Raw genomic sequence first — 18,303 nt, 5'->3', positions numbered from 1 at the left:
GCTCAAAAGCCCCCTTTTTTTTTTTTTTTTTTCAACCATTGCAGTGTTGGGCTAAAATTGGGCCCGACCCACATAAAACCTCTAAAAAATGTGACATTTTAACTAAATAATGAAATGCAACACTTTAAGGTAGTTCCTAACTAAGTCCTTACAATTTTCAAATGATGAGAAAAAGTGGGGTAATGAGTTAGAATTATGATAAGTGGAGGAATTGATCCCTTCCAATGTAATAAGAAAGAAAACCCCACGACTATGAAATTCAATGAAGAAAAGGAAAAATTGAGTATGATAGCTCTGAATTTGTGTGTGGATCCAACCTTGTCCAATGAAATTTTGGAACTTAAACTCATATTTTGGTCCTCCCCATTGGAGCACAAAAGATTGACTCTTAATTATTACTCACTTCAAATATTTTAAAACAAGTTAATACATATTTTAAATTCAATTTAATGATATTTATCTTTGGGTTTTTAAATGTAGAGACATCCCTAAATTTTGTATTGAGTTGCAATTGGGTCCCCGAACTTTTTTTAAAGGCAATTACATATGTTAACTCGACAAATAGTTCCAATTGGGTCATATTGTCCAACTCTGTCCATTTGTCCGTCCAAATGAGAGGGTAAAAGCGTCATTTTGAGTTCTTCATCCATCATCGACCCCAACCACCCCACCTTCATCTTCAAAGCCTTCTCCACCAAGCCCAAAACTCAGAAACCCCTAACTCAACGATCTTGGTTATGAGAGTGAAATCATCAAAGGCAAAACCTCACACCAACTCCACCTTCTTCATCTATTATCGACCCCAACCACCCCACCTTCATCTTTAGAGCCTTTTCAACCAAGCCCAAAACTCAGAAACCCTCAACTCAATGATCCTGGTTATGAAAGTGAAACCATCAGAGGCAAAACCCCACAAAACCACAAAACTCAACGACCACAATTTGACTGTTAGGAAGAATTAAGCCATCAGAGGAAACCCCCAAAACTCATAAACCCCCAAGCCCAACACCACTATACAACCACCCTCGTTCCTAATCGAGATCCACCTAACCTCACCTGAGACCCATCTAGATCCCCTTCTCTCTCTCTCTCTCTCTCTCTCTGCAAATTCAAAAATTGAAAAAGAAAAAAAAAATTCAAACACTTTGCATCTTAGGGGGTGGGGTTGCGGGAGATGGGTTGGGATTTGGGTTTTAACGGGGTGAGATAAGGAGGAGGGGGAATGGGTTGCAGGAGAGAGGGATACCTAAGAGAGATAGAGGGACTTGGATTTCTATTTTTTATTTTTAAGTTTATTTATTTATTTAATTATTTTTTTGCACTTTTTTCATTTTTTTTCAATTTTTAAAATATAAAATATTTTAATTGAGATGGACGGTTTTAGCCCTCAAATTAACGGTCAAATTGACGGAAGGACTCAATTGAAATTGATGAGAGAGTTGGATGACCTAATTGCCTCGAAAAAAGTTTAGAGACCCAATTACAACTCGAGGTAAAGTTCAGGGAAATCAAATGAATCGTAGATTGGATTGAAACTTTAAAAAACAAAAACAACTTTTATGTAATGTTTGTTAATTGAGGAGAGTTATAATTTAAATTCTTATTCAAGTTATTTACTAAATCATATGGAATCGGGGTTGGAATGATACTAATTCCTAATAAGTTGTTTACTAAATTTCAATGAATCATAATTGAAACCAAATTGAATACTAAAATACTCTCGTTGCTGGGTTAAAATGGATGAAAAATTTGAAGTTTTAAAAATTATGTAAGATTATATTAAGTAAAATAGATGAATTTTCTAATGGGTTAGTTTTCTAAGGATTAGAATACCCCTTTCAATCCCCCTCGCATGTGAAGTAAAATACAGATTAGTTCGACCACCGCCAAAAGAGGCTTCTACATATTGGCGGGAAAGGGGATAAAACGGGGAGAAGACCGGTTCACTGGCTAGAAGACAGTAAACAGGTTAAGCAAAAAAACGCTGTAAATAAAGAAACAAAAGAGGGGCATATTCGTCAAGATAGCGTCAATGTCTTAAGCCCTTCACTGTGCTCACAAAATCCCCATCTCAAATTACAAACCCTAGCGCGAGCCCTCCGCCGCAGCCTCAGTCTCAGACGCTCTCAGTTTCAAGCTCTCAGAGATGTCGCACTTCGGACGATCTGGACCTCCAGATATCAGAGACACCTACTCTCTCCTCGTCCTCAACATCACGTTCCGTATATATCTTTTTGCCCTTCTCCTCCGTTTCCCTTTTCGGTTCTTCCTTGTTCAAAACCCTAACAATCTCTCTCTTTCTTCTGCTTTCTCTTTTCTGTGTGTGTTTTACTAGGAACCACCGCAGACGATCTCTTCCCGCTCTTCGACAAGTATGGCAAGGTAGTCGATGTCTTCATTCCCAGGGATCGAAGAACCGGTGATTCACGCGGCTTTGCTTTCGTTCGGTATAAGTATCAAGACGAGGCTTCAAAGGCCGTAGAGAAGCTCGACGGTTAGTTTCTTCTTCTTCTAAACTTAAGGAGAAGCTAGGGTTTTGTAATTAACCAATCGATTTTGCTTTCAGGGAGAGTTGTCGATGGAAGAGAGATTATGGTTCAGTTTGCTAAATATGGCCCCAATGCTGAGCGAATGTAAGTATTTTGTGTAATGTTATGGGTATTGAGCAGTTGGTTTGTTGCAAGTTATGGTCTTTTCATTGGTGAGTTGCTTCTTTATTAATTTGAAAGTTGTTGTTTTGTTTTTTCAATTTCCAGCCACAAGGGTAGGGTGAGTGAATCATCTTCCAAGCTCAAATCAAGGTCCAGAAGCCGCAGCCCTCGTCCAAGGTGATATGTTTTCTTTGCTAGAATTGCATAATTAGTTGTATTCTGATCCTAAGTAGAATTTGGGTTAAGCGATGTCAAACTTTGTGGTCTAATGTAGGGTTGCTAGTCCTTTTGCAATACTGTATATCCAATTGCAGTTTCCTTCTTAATAATTTGTGAGTTGGTGCTCAGAGCCCACTGTGCTTTAGTAGATCTAGGCATTTAATTTTAGCAGCTGATGGTTCTCATTTTCCATTGATGTGGACACAGCACGTGCAGTTCAAGGGGCATTCTTTTGTAGCATAGGGTCTCTTTGTACTTATCAAAATTTTCTTTTTATTTATTAATCTTTATCTAAGATTGTTGTTTTTCATCTTCCTACATATTTTCTATTTTTTTTCAAGGGTCTTACACCCTACATCATTTTTCTTTCTCTGTTTGTTTTTTCCGAGGGGTGCGGAGTGTTTTGGTGCATGAATACTGTTTTTAAATTTTATCATTTGGTTCCTAGCATAATTCCAGAGGACCCATGGCCTCTTTAACAGGGCTCAGGTCGGCTCAACCATCTGAAATTCGAAACACCTCTTATTTCGATCCCAAACACAGTTCGTTTCATGTGTTGAATAGTAGGATCAGGTCTTTACTACTCCTTTATGCTGTATGATGCTATGGGTTGAAGATGTTGTGTTTAAGTGATTTGATTATTGCAATGGCACAGTCCACTTAGGTTTCTATTCTCAGTGAACTAAATTTACCTGGGTTTGAGGTGTTTATTTGTAGCTGATACAACTAAATATACTTGTAACTAATTTTGTGCTTTTGAAAAGGTGTACTACTAACATGGCCTTTTTGAACTGTTACCGATTTATTTTCCAGAGTCTATTGTGGAAATTAGTCTGCAGCAACTGACCCTATAGATTTTCAGATATCGAGATGAATATAAGGATAAGGATTACAAGAGAAGTCGCAGTCGAAGTAGGGAGAGACATGGTCGTGACAGGCATCATAGGAGTGAAAGAGAGCATCGCTACAGAAGCAGGAGCCGCAGTGCAAGTCCTGATAATCATAAATCCCGCGAGAGGGGTAGATATGATGATGAGCGGCGTAGTCGGAGCCGGTCATATGGAAGGTATAAAATGTTGTTTCTCTTTCCCCCCATCTTCTATCATGAACTGTTGTGCCTTACCAAAGTGTCTTTTTGATGCAAAATGGCTGTATTCTTAAGTGCCTCTCCTCCTCGGAATAGCCCTAAATCTCGGAGAAGCCCTTCTCCCCGGAGGAGTCTCTCTCCCAGGAGGAGTTTATCTCCCCGGAGGAGCCTATCACCTCGGAGGAGCCCATCTCCTCGGAAGAGCCCATCTTCTCGGAGGAGCCCTTCTCCTCGTAGGACACCTTCAAGGGGTGAGAATGCTGATGGACGCAACCGGAACGAGCGCTCTCCTACCCCAAAAGATGTTTCACCACATGGTCGACGTGATGATTCTCCAAGTCCTTCCCCTCGTAAATCTGATGCTGATGTGAGCCCATACACCACGCATAGACCTTTAACTTGTTTAGCTTTGGTTGGATTGCAACATATAATTGGATAAATAAGTCTCTGCATGGGTTGTTTAGGTGGTTATTTTTGTTCTGCAGGAATGATGAACTCGAATACAAAGTGGCCTGGGATGATACTTTTGGCTCGAGCGCTTGTATCTGCGTTCGTAGTTGGGAGAAGAGTTTCATATTATGATCAACGTATTGAATGTTACATTTGACTGCACTGCAGTTTTGTTGAAGGTTAAACATTTCTTTGTTGGACTCAGTGAGTTTCTTAACTCATCTAAGTTTGATGGTAGCTTTTGTATTCTTATTTATGGGCTGGTACAATAGTAAGTGTTTGCTGTAGTTTCTATGATGGCCTTAGCAGTCCCTGGCAGTGGGAGTCTTCCTATTAATATTTTACATTGCAACTTTTTAGCTTGTGTGCTTGGCCTTTTTCCTCTTTAAATATTTTATCCTTTTGCTTTCTTATTACCCATATTTATTTCTAGTTTTTTTTTTAATTACCTGAATTTATACCACTTAGTTATTTTACCTTTTTATGTTTTTCTCTCTTTACATTGAAATGTGCTATGTTCATATACTTACGATGGTCCATATACTGGCCTTATTTAGTGATGTTCGGGAAGAGTGAACATTGCTGATTGACGAGATGCTGTACTAGCTGTTGGTGCTATTTTAACTACACAAATGGTAGATGTCAATATATCATGTCCATGCTGATTGCAGTCTGGTCTTATTCCTACTTACAAGGGTCCATATGCTGGCCTTATTTAGTGGTGTTCGGGAAGAGTGAACATTGCTGATTGACGAGTTGCTGTACTAGCTGTTGGTGCTATTTTTACTACACAAAGGGTAGATGTCAATTTGTCATGTTCATGCTGATTGCAGTCTGGTCTTAAGCTGTTTTGCTGTCATGAAACTCTGGTTGGGTAAGAATAAAACTCATGATTTCAGTCTAATATCCATGGGGTTCTTTCTTTTCTCTGATCACACTTATTTTGCTTTACTGTTTGTAAAAGTTTGTTCCTACAAAGGAAACGTTGATGCCGTTGCCAAAAGTTGATCGGAATTCACTTGCCATTGCATGTAGCTGATGCGGTTTAGATAAAAACACATTGACTTTTTCTCTTTTAGGTTATTTTAGGGAAGAGAAGAAAAAAAAGGGTGGGGTTTGTTTTGATTTTCACCAGTTAAATGTTACTGGTCCATATTCTTGAGTCATGCCCTTGATGCAATATTGGTATATCTGGTACATATTGCCGCAAGGTACTTGTTCAGCTGTGTGAAAGATTATTTATTTTCTGCGAAGTTAAGCTTGTAAAATAATTTCTGAATAAGTATGTAATTGTAACCTTTCTTATGCCAATTTTCTTTCCGTTTTGTAGAACTTCTTTTGGGTCTCGGTACCAGTATCTTAATCACTGTTTTCTGACAAGTAGCCAAATTTTGGACATGTTACATGCATTTATCTCACTTTTATTTATTTTAATCATGGAGTTTTAGATTGAACCATGAATATTTCTTGGTTGATGGTAATCATTGTTCGTGACAAAATGTTGTCTTAATTAAATGTGGTCTCGGAGACTTGATTTGCACTTTATATTAAATAACTCTTTCATCTATTTCTTGTTTCCTCCCTCTCACTTGTATGATTGAGTCTTCACCATTCAGATGAGTTAGCCTCTCAGATGTATGACTTGGTCATCGTCGACAGAGTTGATTAAGGTAACTTGGTCATGGATCTGGATCACCGTCAACCAAAGATGAGGAATTTGTTTTAAGTTTAAATCAATGCCTTCCTAGTTGCGCATGCTTGTTTGAGGTTGCAGTTGTAGCTATCTTAAAGCTTGCATTTGATCCTATGCGGCCAAAATTGTCTGCCTGTTTGCTATTTTCTTTGGTCGGATAACGTAAACTAGAACTCTAGTCAAAAGTCAACTAAAATCCATGTAATATCGTGTTTGTCTCACTTTATGTAAGAAAACTGATTTGGCTTGGGAAATCTTTTTTATGTTTCATGACGGAGGTGATTACGTGTTATAGACAAGGACCCCAAAAAACAAATCAATAATAAGAAAAATGATACAAACATATTCAACTTTAATTTAATCCAAAATACGGAGAGAGAGATTCGAATTCGAGTGCAAAATGAGGGGCATAATGACTCTAGTTAACTTGACTAAGTTCATATTTGCATAACAAGAGAGATGTTAAGATGGGTTTTTGTGTGTTTTTGGTTTGAAAACGACACGTAATTGATAAAGTATCATAAGATGATGACCATATAGCAATAATCCAGGTTTGGATATGAGGAACAAAAGCAAAATATTAAGATGTTTGTTTTTGTTGGTAATTTAAAATATTAAGATGTTGAATGGCAGGCATTTGTCACCAGCTAGAAGAAAAATAAACATTATTCAATCCGACGCCCAAAAGCATAAAACAACCGTTATCTGTCCAAGATCAAAACAAATAATAGAATACTAACCTACCAACAAAGGAGCAAATGATTATATAAGCAACTAAGAAAAATTATTTACCAAAAAAAAAAAAAGAGAGATTGCGTCATGTCTTAGCCCATAGATGCTGAGTCCTTCTAAATAATTTCATAATCAGCATTGCTACATGTCCTTTTTTTTTGGACGACTTGTAAAGTTATAGAAAATAGAAATAGGATCATGTCATCCTTTTGGAATTGATCACATTTTTATGTCCAACAAATTATGTTTTGAGTTTAACGCATAACGGGCTCTGCATTTGAGTTCACTAGAATGTGGCCTTGTGCGACTCGAATGCAGGATTTCCCATGTGTGTGTCTTCGGCTAGACGGGTGAGGTGGTCTGCCTGCCAAACTCAAGAAGAGGAGGAGGGAGAGTGGAGGTGAAGGTTATTTGGGATATTTAAAGGATAAAAATGGATATAATATGCTCTAATTTCCTTATTTAAGCATGCACATTTGCAATGATTTTGTGATTTTTTTTGTTTGTTTTTCTCAGGCATTTGTAAATGCTTTTTTGAATTCGTTGGTCTGGCTCCAATATAAAATTTGATTCTATTTGAATAAGAAATTGACTAAAATACAGATTATAATATCCTCTAGAATATCAGCATGACATGCCACCCTTGACACTGGACTTAATAATAAGAAATTTACAAAACAACAAAAGGCGGCTTTCCAAGTTCATAAAGTCCTCTTCATCAATTTGTCAAAAGGAACAGAAGGTAGAAGAATTACAATTGAAATACCAGTGGGATGTTAAACCATTACAAGCACCATGGGAACATCAACCTCTAAGAAGTGTTTACGCTCTCTAAGTTTCTTTATCACGTTTGTGTTTGTTTTCATTTCATCAGCAAGTTACGTTGCTTCTGCTGAAGAAGCCGGTGCGCTTCTGCAATGGAAAACCAGCCTTCAAGACCATCGGTCACGCCTAACTTCATGGACTTCTCTGCACTCTTCCAACACAACTAGTCCATGCACTTGGTTTGCCATTTCTTGCAACACTGCTATGAGTGTGATCAAAATAAACTTGACTAAGTCCGGTTTACAAGGTACGCTCTCTGGATTTTCGTTCTCGTCGTTCCCGAATCTTGAGCATTTTGATCTCAGCATGAACTCAATCTTTGGTACCATTCCACCCCAAATCAGTCAGCTCTCCAAACTAGTCTATCTTGATTTGTCCTATAATCGGTTCAACGGTTCAGTTCCTGCTTCTGTGGGAAATCTGAGCAATCTGGTTTACTTGGATCTGTGTAGGAACTATCTAAATAGTTCCATTCCCTTAGAAATGGGGAACCTTTCAAGTTTGGTGGAGCTTTATTTGAATACCAACAATCTAACAGGTTCCATCCCATCAACTCTTGTGAACTTAAAAAGGTTAAGATTGTTATACATGTATGAGAACGTGCTTGCTGGCTCCATTCCCCTAGACATAGGAAACATGGTATCTCTCAGGAATATAAGCCTTCACGACAACAATCTTTCTGGTGCTATCCCAGTTTCCTTATGTGACCTGAGAAACCTTACCTTGCTTGAACTCTATCGGAATAATCTTTCAGGCCCTATTCCGGAAAATATTGGAGACTTGAAGTCTCTTCTTGTTCTAAATCTAATGGAGAATAACCTCAGTGGTCCTATTCCCTTGTCAGTTGGTAATTTGAGCAAGTTACAAGTTTTATACATTCGTGACAACCCACTGTCAGGTTCCATTCCTGAAGTCATAGGAAATCTCATGAATTTGGTTGTGTTCCGAGTTGCCAGAAACAATTTAACTGGTTATTTGCCAGAGAACATCTGCAAAGGTGGAAAGCTTGAATACTTCACTGCAAATGGCAATAGTCTAACAGGCCGAATACCCAAAAGCTTGAGAAACTGCACAACCTTGTATAGAGTCCGACTTGATGGAAATCAAATCACTGGAAATATATCTGAAGACTTTGGTGTTTATCCAAACTTGGATTACATAAATCTAAGCGATAATAAATTTTATGGCAAAATTTCGGACAAATGGGGTAAATCTCTGCAACTAACAAATTTTGAGATTGCAGGGAACAATATCACTGGTTCCATACCACCTGAGCTTGGCAACTTGACTCAACTTCATCTGCTTAATCTTTCTTCAAATCATTTAGTTGGGAAGATCCCTATGGAACTTGGAAGGCTGACTTTGCTTGTGAAGCTTATGCTGAATGCCAATCAACTTTCTGGTGGTATACCTCAAGAACTTGGATCACTAACTGATCTTGAGTATCTTGACCTGTCCACGAACAATTTGAGCTTGCCAATACCAAGTAGCCTTGGGAACTTTATGCATCTGCACCACATGAATTTGAGCAACAACATGTTGAGCCACAAAACCCCATATCAGTTGGGAATGTTACTTCAGCTCTCTGTGCTGGATTTGAGTTATAACTCTCTGGATGAAGAGATACCAACCGAGTTTTTTGGTTTGGATAGCTTGGTGACACTAAACCTCTCCCACAACAACCTCTCTGGTTTTATTCCAGGCACTTTTGACAAATTGCGTGGCTTGGAGTTCGTCGACATATCATACAATCAATTACAGGGTCCAATTCCAAACAACAAAGCATTTCAAGAGGCTCCCATAGAAGCATTCCTGGGGAACAAAGGTTTGTGTAATGCTACAGGTCTGCAGCCCTGTCCTAGCAAAAAGAGGCCTAACTCGAAAGTCAGTTTCAAAATTGTGTACTTAGTTGTGCCACCTGTGGTGGGAGCACTTATAATTGCTTCATGTAGAATTTATATCCCTTTACTAAGAAGAAAGAAACGTCAACAAACAGAAGAATGTGACATGCCCCCCAAAGAATTTGAACTGCGTTCAATTTCGATTTTCGGTGGGAAGTTGTTATATGAAGAAATCATAAAAGCAACTGAGGATTTTGATGATTCATATTGCATTGGAAGAGGGGGAGTTGGAAAGGTTTACAAAGCAAAGCTGCCCTCAGATGACTTGGTAGCTGTAAAGAAACTTCACAGTCCATGTGATGGTGAGAGGAGCTTCCAAAAGGAGTTCTTAAATGAGGTAAGGGCATTAACTGAGATACGCCATCGAAACATTGTGAAGCTTTATGGTTTCTGTTCACATTCGCGACACTCATTTTTGGTTTATGAGTACCTTGAAAGGGGTAGCTTGTTTTCAATCTTGGCCAATGATGAGGAGGCTAGTAAATTGGATTGGAGTAAAAGGGTGAATATCATTAAAGGTGTGGCTCATGGCTTATCCTACATGCACTCTGATGTGTCCCCGCCAATTGTTCATCGAGACATATCCAGCAAGAACATTTTGCTAGACGCTGAATATGAGGCTTGCATTTCAGACTTTGGCACTGCTAAGCTTCTTGAGCAGGACTCATCTAACTGGACCACCGTTGCAGGCACATTCGGATATGTAGCACCAGGTAATTTCTTGTCAAAGTCTGCCATGACATGTTGTCCGGCTGTCTAAGTGAACTACACACTCAAATAAGAATCTACCTAATCAAATGATAGTTCAGATCGACAATCTGACACATAACATGCCATATTATTCGACATAAGATTAGCTCTTGCGCACCTTATCTGTTGTACTCTTAAAAGAAAACAAAAAGACTATTTGACATTTATAACTTTCGTGTTTTCCCTTTTGTCAGAGTTTGCTTATACATTGAAGGTGACTGAGAAATGTGACGTCTACAGCTTTGGAGTGTTAGCACTTGAAGTGATTAAAGGACAGTACCCGAATAATATTCTAATTGGGTCTTTGTTGTCACCAGCGTTAAGCAGGGAAGGCAAAATTCCGGTGGAATTGCTGGATGGTCGCCTTCCACCACCCACAGATAAAGTTCTGGATGAAATTTTTACCATCTTGAAGCTAGCTGTTCCATGCTTACATGCCAATCCAAAATTTAGGCCTAGCATGCTTGACGCTTCTCAGATTATAACACTAGAATTCTCCCAGATTGAGAATGACAGACAGAGGGCTGAATTTATGTTTGGTTGAGGCATTTGGAGAGGATATGAACTTGGATCATCTCCTTCAATTTGTATAGGCTAAGATGTAGCTACCAATTAACTGAACTCTCTGTTTGTGTATAGACAGAATTTTGGTAAACACCCTCTTGCATGTTGTATAAATAATACGAATATCTTATATAAGTATTCAGATATGTAATTCTGGTGTTCGGTGATAATTTTTTCTATGCGAATAATAAACTCTTACCAGAAAATATAAGCAGAAGATTGGAGAATCATTAATTGATTTTTCAACCATTTCTGAAAATAATAGTAAATACTCAAAATTTAAGAGCCATTTGATGCCTCTCAACTTGATGAGAAAAACGACCCAAGTGCTGACTTTCAGTGTCGGATATTTTGGAAGTCTGTGGTTAGCTTTCTGTCCCTACACAGAGACAAAGTCAAAAATCCCTGCTTCAAATTTACAGAAACTTAAAGTAGAAAGCAAACAGAGAGAGAAACATGAAGAATAACAAGTAGGAGAGAAGGAAATTATGATTGAATCTCACTCTGATAAGGATAGCCGGGCTAATGCTTGTGACTTGTGTGAGTGCTCAGCCTTCAGTCCTGCTCTTCTCCTTCATATACCGATCTCTGCATGATCGCAGCTAAGTGTGAAAAGGGCCTTGTCCTGCTGGAGGTGCTAGAAAAATGGTGCGGTCAATCGTAGGCCATTGGTTATCCTCTATCAAAATATCATGATCAGATGAGACCAAATGGCATATTATTCTTATGTAATTTCAACAAGAAAGTTCAGGGGTTGCAATGTAAAAACAATGTGGAAGAGAAAAAAACAAACATTCCCGAAGACTTGTCAATCTTTGACTGAAGTGTTACCATCTTGAGTTTCCATCTTCATCTAAACAGGACCACAGAAAGAAACCATGTTGCAGATAAAGCCTCAAGCTCTGAATGGTGTTGTTTCTAAAAAAAAAAGCCATGAGAGCTTCAACTTATGATAAGGTATGCTCTCTAGCTTATTGCCTTATCTTGTATGTTCAGCTTGTTTTTGCTTCTGCTATTTCTACTGAAACAGATGCTCTTCTCAAATGGAAAGCCAGCATTCAAAACCAAACCCAGCTCCAAAATCTAACCTCATGGACTTATCTTCCAAGTAACAAAGCCATCAATTCTTCAAGCAATCCAGAAGCAATTGCAAATCCATGTAATATTTGGAGTGGGATTTCCTGCAACACTGCTGGAAGTATCAGCAAGATAAACCTTACCAAGTCTGGTTTACAAGGTACACTGCATGAATTTTCATTCTTGTCCTTTCCCAATGTTGAATATATTGATCTTAGCAGGAATAAGATATATGGTGCCATCCCACCTCAAATCAGCTCCCTCTCCAAACTCATCTATCTTGATCTCTCAGATAACAAGTTGTCAGGAAAAATCCCACCCGAAATTGGTTTCCTAACAAATCTTCAGAACCTGTACCTATATACAAACAAGCTAAATGGCTCAGTTCCTCAAGAAATAGGCCAGCTTAAGTCTCTTCTTGTTCTAAATCTCATGGAGAATAGACTCAGTGGTCCTCTTCCCATGTCAATCGGTAATTTGAGCAAATTACAATTTATACAACTACGCGATAACCAACTCTCAGGTTCCATTCCTCAAGTGATAGAAAATCTCATGAATTTGGTTGTGCTGAGACTTGCCAGAAACAATTTCACTGGTCATTTGCCACAGAACCTCTGCCGAGGTGGATTGCTTGCAAATTTCACTGCAAATGGCAATCGTCTCATAGGTCGAATCCCCGAAAGCTTGAGAAACTGCACAACCTTATACAGAGTCCGCCTTGATGGAAACCAACTCACTGGAAATATATCTGAAGATTTTGGTGTTTATCCAAAGTTGGATTACATAAATCTAAGCAACAATAGATTTTATGGTGAACTTTCACATAAATGGGGTAGGTCTCTGCAGCTAACAAACCTTGAGATTGCAGGGAACAATGTTACTGGCTCCATACCACCCGAGATTGGAAACTTGACTCAACTGCATTTGCTTAATCTTTCTTCAAATCATTTAGTTGGGAAGATCCCTATGGAACTTGGAAGGCTGACTTCTTTGGTGAGGCTTATACTGAATAACAATCAGCTTTCTGGTGGTATACCTCAAGAACTTGGTTCACTGACTCACCTTGATTATCTTGACCTGTCCACTAACAAACTGAGCCAGTCAATTCCAAGTAGTCTAGGGAATTTTGTCCAAATGCACCACATGAATTTGAGCAACAACAAGTTGAGCCATGGAACCCCAACTAAGTTGGGTAGGTTAGTGCAGCTGTCAGTGCTTGATTTGAGTCATAATAATCTTGCTGAAGAGATACCAACTGAATTTAGCAAGTTGGGTAGCTTGGTGACACTAAATATCTCCCACAATAACCTCTCTGGTGTTATTCCAGAGAATTTTGTGGAACTTCGTGGCTTGGAGTTTGTCGACATATCATACAATCAATTAAGGGGTCCTATTCCACACAACAAAGCATTTCAAGAGGCTCCCATAGAAGCATTGCAAGGGAACAAGGCTTTGTGTGGCAATGTTACAGGTCTACACCCCTGCAATAATAGTCCTGTTGAAAAGAAGCATAACTCAAAAATTGGTTTCAAAGTTGTGTACTGCTTGATCATGCTTCCTGTATTGGGAGCATTTATGCTTGCTTTCTATGGAATTTTTATCACTTTGCGAAGAAAAAGGGAAAGCCAACAAGAAGAACAAAGTGACATTCACCCAAAAGAATTCGAATTGCGTGCAATATCAATCTTTGATGGAAAAGTATTGTATGAAGAAATTATAAGAGCGACTGAGGATTTTGATGCTGCATATTGCATTGGGAGGGGGGCAGTTGGAAGCGTTTACAAAGCAAAGCTGCCTTCAGATGACTTGGTAGCTGTCAAGAAACTCCACATTCCATGTGATGGTGTGTGGAGAAAAGAATTCTTAAACGAGGTAAGGGCATTAACTGAGATACGCCATCGAAACATTGTCAAACTTTATGGTTTCTGTTCACATGCACGGCACTCGTTTTTGGTTTACGAGTACCTTGAAAGGGGTAGTTTGTTTTCAATCTTGTGCAATGATGAAGAAGCTAGGAAATTTGATTGGATTAAAAGGGTGAACATCATTAAAGGTGTGGCTCATGGTTTATCCTATATGCACCATGATGTGTCTCTGCCAATTGTTCATCGAGACATATCCAGCAAGAACATTTTGCTAGACACTGAATATGAGGCTCACATTTCAGACTTTGGAACTGCTAAGATTCTAGATTATGAATCATCAAACTGGACTGCGGTTGTAGGCACAATTGGATACATAGCACCAGGTACAATTCAACATCTTGTGTTGTTTTCATCAGTTGGTTTGAATTTACATTCTTGGCAACATAATATGTCACATACTGTCTGACTTGAGAGCATTTCCCCTGTATATATTGTTCTCTTAACTTCTCATATGAGCATCTCTCTCCTAAAATAGAAAACTTATGTTTACCCTTTTTGGCAGAGCTTGCTTACACATTGAAGGTGACAGAGAAATGTGACGTCTATGGTTTTGGGGTGTTAGCTCTTGAAGTGATTAAAGGAAAGTACCCTAGCAATCTAGTGGGGTCTGCGTTGTCATCTGCAATCTGGGGAGGCAAAATGTTGGGGGATGTGTTGGACGATCGCCTTGCGCATCCCACTGGGAAAATTCTGGATGAAGTTGTTACCATCCTAAAGCTAGCAGTTGCATGCTTACATGAAAATCCAGAGTTAAGGCCTACCATGCATGACATTTCTTGTAACAATACAAATCTCCCATACACAGAAAGACAAATAGAGGGTTAACTTGTGTTTAGTTGAAACATTTAAAGAGAAGGATGTTAAAGCCATTTATTGTATCTTAACCAGCTGCCATCAAATCATTGTAATTACTAATATTTAGGCTTTGTGAGTTCTTCATTTTGTTGTAATCATATATACAGGCTCTCCTTGAGAGATGGATAACAAGCAATAATTCTTTTCGTACATGGTATGACATCAGATTTGAGCATTTTTCGCCACCAAGTTGCCTATCGTTATCGTATTAGTTTTGTTTCCTTTTCAATGATAAAATGTGCTGTTTGCATGCATACAACATCAAATTGACCGGAAGTGTTGACGATGGAGGAAGAAACTTTTAAAGTTAGAAGTCTTAATTCTGAATCTCAAAATCTACTGTGAATTTAATATGCAAACAGAGAGTATTCAATTGGAAAGATTCCCCTTCCTTCTCCGCCACCTCTTTCTCTCTGCAAAATAGAACAAATGAGAGGGCCACACCCGGGGGTGTTGGCCAAATGCCATCGGATGCCTAAATTAGTTCAAGAGTTTGTAAGAAAAACACTAGCTAACTAGGGTACGGAGATGTGTTTAAGGTGTAAACCAGGCGGCCGGAGCCTTATGTAAAAGAGAGAGAGAAAGGAGGTGGCTAGAGTTTGAGAGAGGCATTTTCTGCAGAGTTTCAGTAGAGATTTCAGACGTACCTCAACCCTTGTGTGTGGCTATCCTTTTATAATGGTCTTGGAGGCTAGGGTTTCAGGGGAATAATTCCATAGATGGAAGGGAATTATTCCTCCCCTATTTGGAATTGATTTGATTAATTAGGGTAAATCAAATCCCTAATTGTGGTAGGTATCAAATCAAATCCTAATTTAATTAGGTAACTCCTCATTTAATTGGGAATTATGGTAGGAATCAAATCAATTCTCAACCAAATTAGGTAACGTTCCATTTAATTGGGTAATCCCCAATTAAATTGAGTAACTCCCAATTAGGTTGATTAATTCCCAATTAGGTCAAATAATCCCCAAATGAAAGGAATTATTTGACCTAGGGTTTGATTTAATTCGGTTCCCACAATTGTTACCAAAACAAAAACAATGAGATCTTCAACTTATTATGACCAAGTATGCTCTGCTCTCACCCTTTTCCACCATACTTTTGCAAGGGGGTTCTGGTTTTAGCAAGTTCAAATATTGCCTCTCCCAAGTGCTTGCTTTTTTCAAAGAGATGAACAATGTATGTGGTAGTATAATTGAAATTATCAACCTCCGAATTGCTTGTTAATCAAGCATGCCCTTAAGTCAATTTATTAGTAATTTAGTACAAGTAGCAAAGAGTATATTTAAAAGAACCACTAGCTATAATTGAACTTTCAAATTGACTTGAAGACTATGATTTCTTTATATATTTTTGCTTGGTTTGACATTATATATGTAGCAGGTAAGTCGGTATCTCCTCACATGTGAAATTTTTATTAATTCCAAGGAGAGGATGCATTATTTGTCTACATTCAAATTTGAAGATAAGAAACAAAGACTTTGACTAAAAGTGTCTGAAGAAAATTCCAACCTGAATGAAGTTCCAGGAAATAAATCAATAAGAGGAAGGGAGTTTTCAAGCCTGTGATACCTCAAGTCTATTTTTAATCTTGTTCCCTCTTCTCGGAGCACTTGTACTTCTACTTGCTTTCTTTATGTTTGCTTTTCTGATAGCAAGAAGAAAGAAAAATCAAACTCTAGAACAAAACGATGACATGCTTGAAGAAATTTCTTTTTCAGTTCTAGATTTTGATGGGAAAACAATGTATGAGGAAATCATAAAGGCAACAGAAGATTTTGATTCCATATATTGCATTGGGACGGGAGGACATGGAAGTGTATACAGAGCAAATTTGTCATCTGGCAACATGGTAGCCGTGAAGAAACTCCATCTTCTCCACAATGGCGAGAATAATTTTCAGAAGGAATTTTTCAATGAAATAAGAGCACTAACTGAGATACGACACCGGAACATTATGAAGCTTTATGGTTTCTGTTCACATAAACGATATTTGTGGGAACCTAATTAAATCAAAATCCTAGGTCAAATAATTCCTTCAATTTGGGGATTATTTAACCTAATTGGGAATTATTCAATTTAATTGGGGATTACCCAATTAAATAAAATATTACCTAATTGGGTTGAGAATTGATTTGATTCCTACCCCAATTCCCAATTAAATGAGGAGTTACCTAATTAAATTAGGAATTGATTTGATACCTACCACAATTAGGGATTTGATTTACCCTAATAAATCAAATCCCTAATTAATCAAATCAATTCCAAATCGGGGAGGAATAATTCCTTTCCATCTATGGAATTATTCCTCTGAAACCCTAGCTTCCGAGACTACTATAAAAGGATGGCCACACACAAAAGGTTAAGGTACGCCTAAATTCATACTAAAATTCTGCAGAAATTATTTCTCAAAAACCCTAGCCACCTCCTCTCTTTCTCTCTCTCACACAAGGCTCCGGCCACCACACACGGCTCCGGCCACCCTGTTTTCCTTGAAACACCCTACCTAACTTAGGCATCGGAGGGCTTTTGGCCAACACCCCCGGGTGTGGTCCTTTTACTCCGATTTGTTTTGCAGGGAGAAAGCGAGGCGGAGAAGACGAAGGAATATTGGGCGAATATTCTCTTGGGACAGAAATTTGCTCCCACAACATTCATTTTTGGTGTATGAGTATCTTGAAAGGGGTTGCTTGGCCACAACGCTGAGCAATGATCATGAAGCTAAAGAACTGGGGTGGAGTAAAAGGGTGAATATTGTTAAAGGTTTAGCTAATGTCTTGTCCTACATGCACCACGATTGCTTGCTGTTGGCGTGACTTGTGGATATTGACTTACTTTCCTTACACACTAAGAATTCCTATTATAATTGTAATTGATTTATTTTAATTCCTGATTTCCTACTGCAAATAGATTTAGGAATTTATTATTTACTTGCCCATTCAGGTTTCGTTGTATTATAAATATGACCTCCTACAAGGAGAAGAATACACAGAAAATTCCCACAAACAAATATTCTCTCATAGTTTTAATATTTTAGCATGGTATCAGAGCGGCGATCTTGGAATTGCTGACTCTAGTTTCAAACCCCCGCCGCTGCTATGGGGGTTGATGATTTTTTCAACCCTCATGGAGGTAGCACCACCGACTCCTTCTCTCATTCTCCACCAACCATCATTGAGTTGAGTGCCCAGATGGCTCCGCTCCTACAGATGCAGACTTTGACCCTGAACCCGATCCAGAATTAGGATCCTTTTTTGACGACCCCGACCCCGATCCTGACTATGACGACGACGACCCCGACCCCGACTATGACGACGACGACCCCGACCCCAACCCCGACTATGACGACGACGACCCCGACCCCGACCTCGACTCCGACCCCGACTCCGAAGACGACCCCGACCCCCACTCCGACCCCGACTCCGAAGACGACCCCGACCCCCACTCCGATGATGACCCCAAACCCGAATTTGTCTCTGATTCAGACCCTGATCCCAATTTCGACTCCAACTCCGGCCCCGACTCAGGCTCAGATTCCGATCCCAATTCCTACTCAACCTGTATCCTATGC

General features: G+C 38.9%; 4 protein-coding genes across 6 annotated transcripts in view; all 4 read left to right on the top strand.

Moving 5' to 3' along the window:
• Positions 1,982-5,787, top strand: LOC18793136 (serine/arginine-rich splicing factor SC35). Of its 3 annotated transcripts, XR_002269818.1 has the most exons (10): positions 2,047-2,222; positions 2,336-2,494; positions 2,567-2,633; positions 2,757-2,828; positions 3,733-3,936; positions 4,033-4,324; positions 4,443-4,611; positions 4,965-5,042; positions 5,127-5,281; positions 5,372-5,787. XR_002269818.1 is itself a non-coding variant. In XM_007223221.2 (7 exons), exons 1-7 carry the CDS (start codon positions 2,147-2,149, stop codon positions 4,446-4,448), a joined length of 876 nt encoding a protein of 291 aa, XP_007223283.1. In that variant the 5' UTR covers positions 1,982-2,146; the 3' UTR covers positions 4,449-4,820. The 3 variants fall into 3 exon arrangements, 1 of the variants encoding a protein (XP_007223283.1); XR_002269817.1 differs by having other exon boundaries at positions 4,965-5,281; XM_007223221.2 differs by lacking the exons at positions 4,965-5,042; positions 5,127-5,281; positions 5,372-5,787 and having other exon boundaries at positions 1,982-2,222; positions 4,443-4,820.
• Positions 7,553-11,023, top strand: LOC18793958 (MDIS1-interacting receptor like kinase 2). Its single transcript, XM_020555452.1, has 2 exons — positions 7,553-10,271; positions 10,503-11,023. Exons 1-2 carry the CDS (start codon positions 7,628-7,630, stop codon positions 10,850-10,852), a joined length of 2,994 nt encoding a protein of 997 aa, XP_020411041.1. The 5' UTR covers positions 7,553-7,627; the 3' UTR covers positions 10,853-11,023.
• LOC109946750 (MDIS1-interacting receptor like kinase 2-like) lies at positions 11,700-14,914 on the top strand. The gene is made up of 2 exons (XM_020555453.1): positions 11,700-14,197; positions 14,377-14,914. Exons 1-2 carry the CDS (start codon positions 11,779-11,781, stop codon positions 14,697-14,699), a joined length of 2,742 nt encoding a protein of 913 aa, XP_020411042.1. The 5' UTR covers positions 11,700-11,778; the 3' UTR covers positions 14,700-14,914.
• LOC109947603 (MDIS1-interacting receptor like kinase 2-like) overlaps positions 16,012-18,303 on the top strand; it is an 8,655-nt gene continuing 6,363 nt past the window's right edge. The window contains exons 1-2 of the mRNA XM_020558150.1: positions 16,012-16,723; positions 17,385-17,516. Of these exons, the coding sequence (XP_020413739.1) occupies positions 16,369-16,723; positions 17,385-17,516 (487 nt within the window). The 5' untranslated portion in view covers positions 16,012-16,368. The remainder of the gene's footprint in view (positions 16,724-17,384; positions 17,517-18,303) is intronic.

This window comes from Prunus persica, chromosome G1 (assembly GCF_000346465.2).
Source record: "Prunus persica cultivar Lovell chromosome G1, Prunus_persica_NCBIv2, whole genome shotgun sequence".
NCBI lineage: Eukaryota > Viridiplantae > Streptophyta > Magnoliopsida > Rosales > Rosaceae > Prunus > Prunus persica.
The sequence above is the reverse complement of the archived record's forward strand: the minus strand, read 5'-3'. Positions and strand labels throughout refer to the sequence as shown.

Bases quoted from the DNA above. Each gene is read 5' to 3' on its own strand.
- LOC18793136 (XM_007223221.2), top strand. From the start codon at position 2,147: ATGTCGCACTTCGGACGATCTGGACCTCCAGATATCAGAGACACCTAC. The intron at 2,223-2,335 runs GTATATATCTTT...GTGTTTTACTAG, and splicing joins CGTCCTCAACATCACGTTCC to GAACCACCGCAGACGATCTC. The intron at 3,937-4,032 runs GTATAAAATGTT...TGTATTCTTAAG, and splicing joins CGGAGCCGGTCATATGGAAG to TGCCTCTCCTCCTCGGAATA.
- LOC18793958 (XM_020555452.1), top strand. From the start codon at position 7,628: ATGGGAACATCAACCTCTAAGAAGTGTTTACGCTCTCTAAGTTTCTTT. The intron at 10,272-10,502 runs GTAATTTCTTGT...CCCTTTTGTCAG, and splicing joins ATTCGGATATGTAGCACCAG to AGTTTGCTTATACATTGAAG.
- LOC109946750 (XM_020555453.1), top strand. From the start codon at position 11,779: ATGGTGTTGTTTCTAAAAAAAAAAGCCATGAGAGCTTCAACTTATGAT. The intron at 14,198-14,376 runs GTACAATTCAAC...CCTTTTTGGCAG, and splicing joins AATTGGATACATAGCACCAG to AGCTTGCTTACACATTGAAG.